We start from the raw sequence: 14271 nt of genomic DNA on the forward strand, positions 1-14271 counted from the left end.
TGAGGAAACCTTTAGACTCTCTCTCAAAAAAGAAAAAGTACACAGTAAACTCTGAATATGGAACATAGTCCCTGAGCCCAAATGTGGATCCCTGTGGTTAAGAGTGCCTGATTTAGGTTGGGCACAGTGCCTCATGCCTGTAATCCCAGCACTTTGGGCGGCCAAGGCAGGCTGATCGCTTGAGCCAGGGAGTTCAAGACTAACCTGGGCAACATAGTAAGACTTCGTCTCTACAAACAAAACAAAACTGGGTGGGGTGGTGTGTGCCTGTGGTCCTAGCTACCTGGGTGTCTGGGGTGGAGGATTGCTTGAACCCAGGAGGTTGAGGCTCCAATGAGCTATGATTGCGCCACTGCACTCAGCCTGGGTGACACACAGAGAAAGAGAGAGAGAGACCCTGTTTAAAAAAAAAAAAAAAAAAAAAAAAGACTGGCTGATTTAAAAGTGTTCCCACAAGTGGTCCTAATTAGGAGGAGTGATAAAGGAAGACTCAGTGTGTGTTAGAGTAGTGAGAAAGCATGGTAGAGAAGTAGAACCTGAGCTGCAACTCAGCTAATGGTACAATTTAAGTAAGCAGTGGATTTTGAGCAGGATGTTTCCAGCAAGGGGAAGCATAGCATATGCAGCAGTAATTGGAGAACTGCCTGATTAAAACAGAGGCTGTGTGTGTAGCAGAAGAAAAATAAAGTTGGCTAAGGGCAGTGGGCCTAAATTATAGGGGGCCTTGGAAGCCAAGGAGAGATATTTAGCTTGATGGGGTAGGCACTGGGGAACCATTTTAGGTTTTAAAGCAGGAGAATGATATAACAAAGCAGAGACAGTAGCTTATAAAGAAATTCTTCAGGATTAGTTGAGAAGTGAGGAGACTGCAGGCAGAGATGCCAGCTTAAGAGACTTAAAATAATCAAGGGCCGATGTAACAAAAAACTGACCACAGGGGCAGCAGTTGTTAGCAGTTATTAGGAGGGGTTTAATCTGACATACTTGGATAGAAAAACTATGGACCCTGAAATGTTAACACTTCTCTCTCTCCCCTTTTATTTAAAACAAAGATAGGATTACTTTTTAAATTATTGCTTTCTATATAATAAGATATTTGAAACTATTTGGAACGTTAAATGACTTCCTGAAATGGACTGTTGATAGTTGTTTTTGATACAGTTCAGTGTTTCAAGAATACTAATTTATGGCCAGGTGCAGTGGCTCACGCCTGCAGTCCCAGCACTTTGGGATTTTAAGGCGGATGGATCATTCGATGTCAGGAGTTCGAGACCAGCCTGGCCAACATGGTGAAACCCTGTCTCTACTAAAAACACAAAAATTAGCTGGGCAGTAGTGGTGTGTGCCTGTAATCCCAGCTACTCGGGAGGCTGAGGCAGGAGAATCGCTTGAACCTGGGAGGTGGAGGTTGCAGTGAGTTGAGATGACAGCACTGCACTGTAGCATGGGCAACAGAGTGAAACCTTGTCCCACGCCCCCACCCCCCCAAAAAATACTAATTTAGGCCGGGGCAGTGGCTCACGCCTATAACCTCAACACTTTGGAAGCCCAGGCCGATTGCTTGAGCTCAGGAGTATGAGACCAGCCTGGGCAACATAGTGACACTCATTTCAAAAAATAAAAAACTACTAATTTATTTTTAGGCATCTGATAATTTGGTAACATTGAAGCTGCTTTTTTCTTTTTTAAAAATTTTGCATGATTAAAATAGAGAAATGAACTGGCTGGGTGCGATGGCTCATGCCTGTAATCTCAGCACTTTGGGAGGCTGAGGCAACTGGGTCACCTGAGGTCAGAAGTTTGAGACCAACATGGTGAAACCCCATCGCTACTAAAAATAAGAAAATTAGCCAGGCATGGTGGTGTGTGCCTGTAATCTCAGCTACCGGGTGGCTGAGGCATGAGAACCATTTGAACCTAGGAGGTCGAGGTTGCAGTGAGCTCATATCATGCCATTGTACTCCAGCTTGGGACACAGAGCAAGAGTCCATCTAAAAAAAAATTATATATATGTAAATTATATATATATATATAATAAGGGTCTTTTAAAAGGCCCTACCTGTGTGTGTGTGTGTGTGTGCGTGTGTGTGTGTATACACACACATATATAAAGATTATATATATGTACAGAGAATAATATAGCAGACCTATATGTACCTGTTATATAGAATTAATAAGTGCTGTTTTTTTTAATGTTTGTGTCACTTTTTGATTAAAAAGATAAAACGTTGAAGATACACTTGATATTTCTTTTGTCTCCATTCCCCAGACCCATTTTCCTCCTTGCCTGCCTCCAAACACTCTTACAAATTTGGGGTATAACCTTCCTATCTTTATGTTTGTTTTTTACTACATAAGTACATGTTCATAAGCAATACACAGTTTTTAAAAGCTATTCGTAGTATAACTCCAATATATCTGCAAGTTGTTTTTTCCCTCATTTGTGTTTGAAGTCTGTCTATATACAGCCAGTTCACGTATCTATTCATTTTTGTTAACGGTGAGAAGCAGTTCTGGGAAAAATGTTCTAGTTCATTGGTTTTTTAAAAAAAATTCCTATGGCCATTAGGGGGTGCCAAGGCAGCATTATATGGCTGCTTGCTACATGATGGAGAGGCACAGAAGGCGGCCTGTATTAAGGACCTTGGATAGTTTCCTTTCTTGCTACTTTTCCAAATGAAGCCAAACCACTTGGGTGATCATCTCATTTGAAGTTTCAGTATAGGGAGGCTAATAAAAACTATACGAAATGGCTGTAACTTACTGCTTTCATATTCTGAAAATTCCCTGAAATGGGATCATCTTTAAATTTCATCCAGGAAGAGGTTCTATAAGCTCATTGGAGTTAATATAACTTACTTGGGAACAGTAGCATAAAAATAAGGAATTACTATACAAATCCATGATTAATCCATCTCTCTTGTTTCCTTCCTTTTTTTTTTTTTTTTTTTTGGAAACAGAGTTCCACTCTTGTTGCCCAGGCTGGAGTGCAATGGCATGATCTCAGCTCACTGCAACCTCTGCCTCCTGGGTTCAAGCAATTCTCCTGCCTCAACCTCCCAAGTATCTGAGATTACAGGCGTATGCCACCACACCTGGATAATTTTATATTTTTAGTAGAGATGGGGTTTCTCCACGTTGGTCAGGCTGGTCTTGAACTCCTGACTTTAGGTGATCCTCCCGCCTCGGCCTCCCAAAGTGCTGGGATTACAGGCATGAGCCACTGCGCCCGGCTTCTTGCTTCCTTAGTTACAGTCTTTCAGTCCTGTTGATTGTACCATAGATAGGTGTTTTCAGTTTGGCTTCTTTGTGCTCTTTCTACTGCCTCACACCATTGTTTAGGCAGCCCTCCCTTACCCTTCACCTTAACCATTACCCTTCTTGTTTCCCTCTTAAGTGGCTTGCCTGAAAACGTTTCCTTCCTGCCTATCCCCTACAGATTTGCTATCTTTCTTAAAATAAATTATATATGTGTTATTTCCTGCTTTAAAACTGAAGCTAGCCCTCTACTGCTAAAAAGAAAAGCCCAAACTGGCCTCAGATCATAGAAGATGCTTCAAAGTATGATCACCTGCAACTTATCTTCTTTCCTTTCTAACCCCTATTTTTTTCTTTCTTTTTATTTCTCTTGAGACAGAATTTTGCTCTTGTCATTTCTTTCTTTCTTTCTTTTTTTTTTTTTTCTTGAGACAGAGTTTTGCTTCCAGGCTGGAGTGCAATGGGCAATCTCGGCTCACTGCAGCCTCCGTCTCCTGGGTTCAAGCAATTCTCTTGCCTTAGCCTCCCGAATAATTGGGATTACAGGTGTCCACCACCACGCCCAGCTAATTTTTGTCTTTTTAGTAGAGACGAGGTTTCACTATGTTGGCCAGGCTGGTCTCAAACTCCTGGCCTCAGGTGATCTACCCACCTCGGCCTCCCAAAGTGCTGGGATTATAGGCGTGGGCCACTGTGCCTAGCCCCTAACCCCCGTTTCTTCTTTCCCCTTACTCCTTATGTTTTAGCCACAGTGAGCTGGTCATGCCCTTGAGCATGCTATACCCTTTATTACTTTGGGCCTGGGGTGGGGCAGGCAGAGAGAAGAAGAAAGCCTATACAAATATATTTATATTATCCCTTTTCTCCTACCTTCTTGGAAACAGCCATTGTTAATCTTGTTTTATAGGAATGCATACTGTTCATCACCCTCTAGCCATCAAAATTCCATTGAATGAGCTTTTTAGATGCAATAGTTTATCAACTTTGGAAAATAATGATGTTGTCCAGCAGTACTGGGATGTTCATGTACAAGCTTTTGTCCAAAATGGCACAGTGAGCAAAAATGGTGAGTACTTGAAGTATGTATTTCTATGCTTGGATCCTAATTTAATAGTAGAATATACCAGGTAGCTTTCATTGAAGTTGTTATCTGAAAGCATTTATATGTTAAGGTTTATTGATAGCTTCTACTAGGCTATAAAGTTTTTGTAAATAATAGCAATTCTTATTCTTGTAGAAATTACAATTTCAAATCTTTGGTGTACATGTTGTGGAGTGATCTTTTAAAAGGCCCTGCATATACTGTTCTCAGCTGGTAAAACCTAATCATTGTTTCAACAGATCTCAGATAGCTTGATTATCAACTTTTTAGCAGTTCTAAGACCAAAGCTTAGAAATCAGATTCATGTTCTAATCTTGAATTTTTAAAGTTGATTTTATAATTTTTACATAGCTTTATGGAAAGGTAATAATTTCTGATTTACCAGTTCTGGAAAACGACTAACACTTCCTAAAAAGAGGTTGAAATGTTTATGATTTGCCATAGGGCTAATGCAGATAAATGGTTCATTTGTATTTAAGTCCTTTGATGATTTCTAAGCTTTTTTCTAGTAAACAGTATCCTTCCTTGTGGTGGTTGTATGTAGGAATAAAGAACCAAAAAATTCAAGACTTATATCTCTGAATTTTGTATCAGAGGCAGGCAGAGTTCTTTGGAAATGAAAAGATTTAAGGGTCTGAAAAAGACGAGTATGTGGCCATGTGTGAGTAGGTAAAACATATGGCTGTGTCCTGAGTTTGCCTGCTGTGTCCTAACTCAGGTAGATTGTCTGTATATGAAGCAGCAGTTTAGGAACTTCTGCCTAATTTAGTTTCAAATATCCTAACAAGATATTCTCTTCCCCTAATCCAACCCTTTTGTACTTCTATTATGAGAATTTTTTCGTTTTGTTTTCCCTGGCCTTATGAATTAAGAACAAGTCCACTTTCGTTTCTTTTGTCCCTTTTTGCTTCTTTTAGAGTTCCTGTGTGATAAAGACAAAACTTCAACAGTGGTACCCACCATACACACCACTGTGCCGTCTCCTACTACAACACCTACTCCAAAGGAAAAACCGGAAGCTGGAACTTATTCAGTTAATAATGGCAATGGTACTTGTCTGCTGGCTACCATGGGGCTGCAGCTGAACATCACTCAGGATAAGGTATAGGTGTCCACTTTTGTCAATACATCCTTTTTGTATTTCATTTCAAATATTGTATATCGTACCTGCAGCCCAAGGGTAGTGTTACTAGAATGATTCCGTTTTTTTTTTTTTTTTTTGGTTCTTTTTTGGTTTTTATTTTTGAGATGGAGTCTCATACTGTCACCCAGACTGGAGTGCAGTGGCATGATCTTGGCTCACTGCAACCTCCGCCTCCAGGGTTTAAGTGATTCTCCTGCTTCAGCTTCCTGAGTAGCTGGGTTTACAGGTGTGCACCGCCATGCACAGCTAATTTTTTGTGTTTTTAGTAGAGATAGGTTTTCACCATGTTGGCCAGGCTGGTCTTGAACTCCTGACCTCAAGTGATCTGCATGCCTTGGCCTCCCAAAGTGCTGGGATTACAGGTATGAACCACCGTGCTGGCCCGATTCAGTTTTTTTTTTTTTTTTTTTTTTGAGATGTAGTCTTGAACTGTTGCCTGGGTAGGAGTGCAGTGGCGCAATCTTGGCTTACCGCAACCTCTGCCTCCTAATTCAAGCAATTCTCCTGCCTCAGCCTTCCGAGTATTTGGAATTACAGGCGTGTGCCACCATGCCTGGCTATTTTTTTGTATTTTTAGTAGAGATAGGGTTTCACTATGTTGGCCAGACTGGTCTCGAACTCCTGACCTCGTAATCTGCCTGCCTCAGCCTCCCACAGTGCTGGGATAACAGGTGTGAGCCACCAATTCAGTTTTTTTTTTTTTTTTTGAGACGGAGTTTCACTCTTGTTACTCAGACTGGAGTGCAATGGCGCGATCTCGGCTCACCGCAACCTCCGCCTCCAGGGCTCAGGCAATTCTCCTGCCTCAGCCTCCTGAGTAGCTGGGATTACAGGCACGAGCCACCATGCCCAGCTAGTTTTTTGTATTTTTAGTAGAGACGGGGTTTCACCATGTTGGCCAGGACGGTCTCCATCTCTTGACCTTGTGATCCACCCGCCTCGGCCTCCCGAAGTGCTGGGATTACAGGCTTGAGCCACCGCGCCCGGCTCCAATTCAGTTTTAAATGGAGATTTCATGTTAGCTTGTCAAGCCTGATTAGGAGTTAGGAGTTACTATAACCATGAAGTGTTAATGTCACTTTCAGGTTGTCTTGGCTAGCAGAAAACCTAGCAGTTTAAAGTACTCTTTGGGATTTAGATTCTGTTTACCATCAGTGGATCAGAGTACAAACAGTTGGCCTTTATTTCAGTCAGTTTAAAATATAACTTCTTCAAACTTTGATCTGAAATGCACTGTAGGTTGGCATACAGGAATGGCACAGCTGTCCATTTCTCCAGCTATTTGATGACTCGGATCATGTAGATGTGTTCAAGTACATGATCGCACTGAGGGCATAGAGGGAGTGCCAGGGAACATCCGATTTCCAGGATCCTGTGACTTAAACAAGCGAGACAGATGGCTCTTGTGCTCCATAAAAATGTGTGTTTTCATTTGGCTCATTACTGTAGAAGCTTCCCTCTTGATTTTTTTTTTAAGTTATCTGAGTCATAGCTTGAGGGCCCATGCCAACTTTGTTTGAAAGTTAAGACACCATGAATTTAAGTATCCAGACAAAAGATTTTTTGTTCCACGCTGAAGTTGGTTTTGTTAGAGTATAAGGCTTTGCTGGCCACTTTGATAGCTAACCTGTACCTTTTCCCTTTCTTCTTCTCCTGAAGGTTGCTTCAGTTATTAACATCAACCCCAATACAACTCACTCCACCGGCAGCTGCCAGTCTCACACTGCTCTACTTAGGCTGAATAGCAGCACTATTAAGTATCTTGACTTTGTCTTTGCTGTGGTGAGTAACAGATTTTTTAAAGTTAGGTTCATTCTCTTAGAAACACATCTGAAAGTCTAAATCGCTGCATGGAGGGCGGGGGATATTTAGCTTTAGTTTCCAGTTCTACAGTACTCAATTATAAAGTATAGTCCATTCATCCCTGTTCATCACTCAGAGCCTGTGCAGTGGTCTGTGGACTAGACTCTTGCATTAATATTCACCAAGAATGGCCATTTTGCCATTATATAGACTCTAGGGTATGAGTAAGAACTCACATCAAAAAAAAAAACCACAATTGTCTGATGTATCCATATATAAGTAATTTCCATGCTAATTTTTCTCTGTTATTGGTTAGATATGCTCATGTTTTTCTGTGATACTATTTTAAGCCTCTTGGGGGCTATATTATTTGTAATAGTGTCAGTAATAAAAATAGGTAACATCTATTGAGTACTTACTATGTGCAAAGCTCTGAGTAAGTGTGAGTATGAAGTCATTAAATCGGGACCATTTATGATGGCAGTTTTCAGGTTTTTGTTGTTGATCAAGAGCTGGAACCTAAAAAGAAGGTTTTGGGTTAAGCATACCTGTTCTACTTCTTGCTAGCATAAATTAATCATTGGGGACCTTCATTTCCACCTTCTTAGAAGCAATTATTATTCCCATAATTCTGTGAGGGGATGTATGTGTGAACACGTGGTAGCAAATGGGAGTGGTGGAATAGAAGATAGCTGTAAGTGAGGGAAATTGTTCAACTACCAACTATTCTCAAACTAAAAATATTGTATAATTAGATAAAAACCAATTCTGCTTTTAAATCAGATTACTGTGTTTGGGGATGGGGAAATAATCTCAACATCTGATATATAAAAAGTAGGTATGTTGCTATTTCGTATGTGAACTTGGTATTTTGAGTCTAAAGCACTTTTTCCTCTATAGAGTATATGCTGCGTAATTGAGGATTCCATTAGGCAGTTATATTTTGGAAAGGTTTGCAAAAATCTTCCTATTTCCAGCATTCAAATAATTCCTCTGTTAACATACCATGTGACCAGTGAATTACTATTGAAAATGTCTAATTAAACTTGTCCTCTCCCGTATGGTAAAAGAAAGCTTCAGGCACATTCTCAAACTCCTATACTCTCTCTCTCTCTCTTTTTTTTTTTTTTTTTTTTTTTTTGAGATGGAGTCTTGCTCTGTCACCCAGGCAGGAGTGCAATGGCATGATCTTGGCTCACGGCAACTTCGGCCTCCCAGGTTCAAGTGATTCTCCTGCCTCAGCCTCCTGAGTAGCTGGGATTACAGGTGTGCACCACCGCACCTGGCTAATTTTTGTATTTTTAGTAGAGACAGGGTTTCACCATGTTGGTTAGGCTGCTCTCAAACTCCCGACCTCGTGATCCACCTGCCTCAGTCTCCCAAAGTGCTGGGATTACAGGCATGAGCCACTGCACCCAGGCACATTCTCTTTTAAAGTTACCTCATAGAGGTTATGGTCAATATGAACAAGGAAAGTAGTATTTTGGGTTTATTCCTTTCAAGTGATTGAGTTTGATCTTTCTAGCTGTGGTAGGCTCCTAAAAGGAACATGATTTCTTTTGACTCTCATAGGGCAATGTTTAATATTTAAGAATTATAGTATTTAATTTACCCAGCAGTCTATTTTAAAATGTAATCCAAAATAGTGACATTTTAATCATGCTCCAGGCACTCTGAAAAATCAAGAGACACCTGCAGTATCCCCAGAGTTCAGTGGAGCCCATGATTGCCTTCAACCCTGTCATGATAGATGTTCATTAGGAGAATTTATAGCATTCGAGCATGTTATATGCAGGCTGCTATGGTAGGTTACGAAGAAGAAAGTCAGTATTCTTAAAAGTACCCACAGTTTAGTGGTAATGGGCGAAATCCACAAATAATACCATTTTTGTGAAAGGCCTACATGCCATGCCAAGGCTTGTGAACTCGATTCTGTGGGCAGTAGAGTACTGTGGAAGGTGTATGTGAAATGGGATGAATGCCAGACCAGAGAAGAGTACAAAGTGCTGCAGGAGAATGGAGGAGGGAGAGGTTCATTCTGGCTGGAGGAGAGTCAGGAAGATTTAATGGCAGAGATGGCATTTGAGCTGGCCCTTGAAGGATGGGTCAGATTTGTATATAGGGAGATAAGGAGAGTAAGTGGGAAAGTGCAGATTATCCCTGGGTAAAGGGCATAATCAAGAGCAGCTGGGAGAATGAGGCGTGTTATATGTTTGGTGAAGTAAGGAAAAGTCGTTGGGACAGATTGTGGAGAGTCTTGAATGCTAAGCTGAGATGTAGCCAAAGTAGAGGAGGGATGTGATGAGGGCATGAAGGCCTCCTTTATGCTTCCTCCTGAAATTTCTCTCAAGTCTGTCCCCTAGCTTTTACTCTCCATTGCTTTTGCTCTGGGTCCAGTCCACATTACCTCTCACCTGGACCATTCAAACAGCTCCTGCCTGATCGCTCCTCTTCCTCACCTTCTCCAATGTTCTGCATCAGCTTGACGGTCCTAAGGCACATTTCTCCTCAGAAACCATCAATGTTTCTCTTTTGCCAACAAGGTAACATCTAAAGTCCATGGACGGATAGTTCAAGCCCTCCTTTCTCCCATGCAACGCAGCCTGCGTTTTTAGCCTTCACTGTCTCTTTACGAACCTTAGGCTTCCTGCAGTTCCTTCAGGGTGTTTCCCTCACTCTGTCCTCTCTGTACTTCTTGTGAGGTAGGAGAACATAGTAACCATCATTACATAGACTCTGCAGCCATACTTTTGGGATTTAAATCCCAGTTCACTGACTACTAACCATGTAGCTTTGGGGGAAGTTACCTAACATGTCTGTCCTTCAATTATTCCATCCCCAAATGGGGCTGGTATCAGCACCTATTGCATAGGAGTGTTATAATTACTCAGCGAAGCGTCATGTGTAAAGTTTTAAGAACAGTGCTGGGTACTTAGTAAGTACTCAAATGCTAGCATAAAAACTTGTGATTATGCTTATTTTCTAACTGCCTTTATTTATGCTGTTGCTCTCTCGAATATCCCTTTTCCTACATTTTTCCTAAGAGAATTCCTGCCCAGTTCAAAATGCCCCATCCCTAAGCTGGCATTACTTTTTCTCCTCCCTTAGTTGGAAGTGATTTCTCTCCTATTTTCATGACTTCTCACTTTCTTTTTTGTAATACGGTTATTTATGTGTTTATCTCAGCTTCCCTGGCAGATTGCAAACAGGGTAAAGGCAGGATTGAAGTGTGGTTCATTTTGGTAGCTCCTGGAGTATTCGCACTCTGAAATAGTAAGAATGACTGGCTGATCGGATGAGTACTTCAGAAAGATAATAGCAGTGAAAAGGGAGGATTAGGCTGGAGGAGCCCACTTAAGAGGCTGTTGTGATCCAGGCTAGAGGTGGTGAGGGCTCAGCAAGTGACAGGAGGAATAAAATTGAGGAGATAAACCTTCAAGTGTCCAAGATCCACATGACTACACCTATGCTCCTAAAGTTGGAACAAAATATAGAGGAAAGGGGTTTCTGTTAGATTTTGAGTTCTCTTTTACTTGGTTGCAGTTTATTCTAATGCATGGTTTCTTCTTCTGTGTAATAGTGTTAGATTGATTTTCTTCTGTAGATATTAACTGTATCTGTTATCTGTAGACAGTTGTCATATGTTGATTAACTGGAAGCTCTTTTTCAAACAGAAAAATGAAAACCGATTCTATCTGAAGGAAGTGAACGTCAGCATGAATTTGGTTAATGGCTCTGGTAAGCAAAGCATTGGCCTGGGGAAGAAAGAGTGTGGTTTACCCTGAAGGATTAGAAATCATAATGGTCTTATTACCAAATAGTGCCTTATTTAATGAGACAGAAGATGCTATGTAAAAAGTGTACCTTCATCATACCTTAAAATCAGTAACTTAGAACTATGATGTTCTGTCTTTTCCTGTATCTCATCTTTTCAAAGTATGGTAGATAATAATTAAGGATAGGACTGATTTTTAGACTATAGAAACATCTATAGAAAGATAAGGGAACCTAGTGATGGTAAAAATTGCTTTTCGTGGGTTGATCTTGTCCCCCAGGCTCCCATACTTCCCTGAAAAACCCTGAGGACTGTCCCTTTTTGTTTGTTTGAGACAGGGTCTTGCTCAGTGCTCAAGCTAGAGGGCAGTGGCGCGACCGCAGATTAATCCCAGGTTCAAGCCAACTACCCACCTCAGCCTTCCAAGTAGGTGGTACTACAGGTGCACACCATCATGCCCAGCTAATTTTTTATTTTTTATTTTTTGTAGCGACAGGGTTTCACCATGTTGCCCAGGCTGGGCGTGAACTCCTGAGCTCACACTATCTGCCTACCATGGCTTTCCCAAAGTGCTGGAATTACAGGCGTGAGCCAGTATACCTGGCCCTTTCCCATTTTTGATGTTGATAGGATAAGAAGTGACTAACCTGTTTCTTTTCTTTGAAGTTTTCAGCATTGCAAATAATAATCTCAGCTACTGGGATGCCCCCTTGGGAAGTTCTTACATGTGCAACAAAGAGCAGACTGTTTCAGTGTCTGGAGCATTTCAGATAAATACCTTTGATCTAAGGGTTCAGCCTTTCAATGTGATAGAAGGAAAGTATTCTACAGGTAAGAATCAAGCAAACTTCATTAATAATTTATGTTCTTATGTTGACTGATAGGTAGCTTTTCCTTTGAATCATAGACATTTAAATGTTGAAATAGAAGAATATGAGTTCACCAGAGGTCTCATAGCCTTGAGCAAATTGTGCAACTCTGTATTTGGCTCATCATTTTGCTCAACTGAGGTGATTTTTTTTTATCTTAAAATTATTTGCAACGAAGTTCTTAATGCTAAAAACTGATAGAAGCTTTATTTGAGGTACGGGTTTTCGTTTGTAGGGAAGATGGTACTTGGGAGCGACAATTTTGAGCATCTTGCATCTGCTTCCTGGGGCCATCTTCTCACTGGAAACATTTTCATACGTGAACGAAAGCAGTTTGGTCTGATTTTGTTAAAACAAAAGATAAAGAGCGATAGCAAAGCCTCAGATATCATGAACTATGTTTTTGCCAGCCAGTGTGATCTGGAGAGTTTTCAAAGCATGTGCCAGTGTGAATGAGGCTTTTTGAAGATCACTTAGGGCTAATGGTGGTATTTATTAGGTTTTTAATGAAACCTTTGTGAAGGGCTCATTATAATGTGTTCATACGAATATGAAAGACATATTTAGCATTACAAGATTAAAATTTGCATGAAGAAAAAAAGTACATAAAGTTCCTTAATTGACTTGTCCTTTTAAGCCCATTACCTAAAATTGGGGGTTTGTGGATCACAACTCTGTTGAGCAGAGCTATTCAAATCATCCACATCCTTTTTAACCATTAATTCTGTGGTTTGGAAGGAAACGTGGAAGCTGTGTTTAAAAGCAAATATACTGTGAGCCATTCGACTGCTTTTGCAGTGGTGTTGACTACTTAGTCTGCCTTGGTTAGATCACAATAAATTGAGGTCTCCACCCTACCATTCTTGTGACTGAAGATGTTAGTTACACTTTAAAAATATTTTCAATAATTAATTTTACCTTTTGCCTGTTTTGCTTATGTACTTCAATTATTTTGATCCTTTACTAGCTTTATTTTTGGACTTTTTGTCTGGCTCCCCTTCATTATTCCCCTAATTTTAAGTCCAGATTTATGTTTACAGTTTAAAATTGTTTGCAGTCTTACTATCATCAGTTCAAGCCTGTTTATCTAGTCAGCTGTAATAGAGATGAGCTGTGCTCTTTGTCTTAATTTGAAACTTTGGTTTTTATGTACACAGAATTAAAAATAACACCCAAAGAGATATGCAGCATTTAATACTGATATTGAATGTATAATCCATTTGTGGAACTAGGTTCTTGGCTGTGGGTACCTATAAATACAATGCATAGGTAATACTTGACTGTATGGGGAAAGAAATAGAATTACAGTAAGGTAGAATAGTGTTGATTGGATTTGACTGGATCAGACCACTCTAGAAGAAAATAGCCCCCTTAGGCTGCCACCCCTGACCAGAAAAGAAGTGCAGTAAGCACACTCAAATTAGTTAAGAGGTCCCAGTTTCTTAACTTTGCAGCCACTAAAATCATATGTTCTAAGTCACGATCTGCAAACTTTTCTGTAAAGTTCCAAACAGTAAGTGTTTTTGGTTTTGGGGCCATATGGTCTCTGTCGTAACTACTCAAATCTGCTATTGTGGCACAAAAACAGCAACACATAAACAGATGACTATGGCTGTGATCCAATAAAACTTTATTTATGGACACTGAAATTTGAATTTTATGTGCTCTCATGTGTCACAAAATATTTTTTTCAACCATTTAAAAATGTAAAAGCCATTTTTAGCTCTTGGACCAGATTTGGCCCACGGGTTACAGCTTGCTGACCCCCTTCTCTAAAGGGACTGCAGAGCCAGCCTGGCTATTCTCATCACACAATACCTTGCTGATACTGTTTCCACTTTCCCAAAAGACATTCACTCTACCACTGAGAGTTAATCTGCCTATGTGAAAGTGGGCTAGATTAGCTCCCTTTATTTCTGATAATGTAATACTCCTCTTTTGGAAAGGATTTGGAATATAAACAAACATATACACATGTGTGTATATATATATTATATGTATAGTATATTATATCTAATTGTGCATATACATATACATGTATACACATGTGCATATGTATAATATGTACACATATAATATATAATGTGTGCATATACACATAATATGAGCTGTGTTTATAGATATAAATGAATATGTGTATTCATATATATGAATATCTGCAATATACACGCATAAACAAATGAAAGGACAAAGTAAGTCTTAGGATTTTAATTCTAGAGCAGTTCTCAATTTTCTGTAGGTTTATCATAAAAGTATACCTGTCTTAGTTACTTGAAGTTGATCTTGTAAGAACATTTCTGACTTTTGAATCAACATCTTT

General features: G+C 40.1%; 1 protein-coding gene across 3 annotated transcripts in view; it reads left to right on the plus strand.

Moving 5' to 3' along the window:
* LAMP2 (lysosomal associated membrane protein 2) overlaps positions 1–14271 on the plus strand; it is a 46206-nt gene that overhangs the window by 18478 nt on the left and 13457 nt on the right. For 2 of the 3 annotated variants that reach the window (XM_074391911.1, XM_003931089.4), the window contains exons 4-8: positions 4166–4324; positions 5278–5462; positions 7164–7286; positions 10982–11045; positions 11749–11913. In XM_074391911.1, coding sequence (XP_074248012.1) covers positions 4166–4324; positions 5278–5462; positions 7164–7286; positions 10982–11045; positions 11749–11913 — 696 coding nt within the window. The remainder of the gene's footprint in view (positions 1–4165; positions 4325–5277; positions 5463–7163; positions 7287–10981; positions 11046–11748; positions 11914–14271) is intronic. The other variant, XM_074391912.1, reaches the window with a different exon arrangement.

This window comes from Saimiri boliviensis, chromosome X (assembly GCF_048565385.1).
Source record: "Saimiri boliviensis isolate mSaiBol1 chromosome X, mSaiBol1.pri, whole genome shotgun sequence".
Taxonomy (NCBI): domain Eukaryota; kingdom Metazoa; phylum Chordata; class Mammalia; order Primates; family Cebidae; genus Saimiri; species Saimiri boliviensis.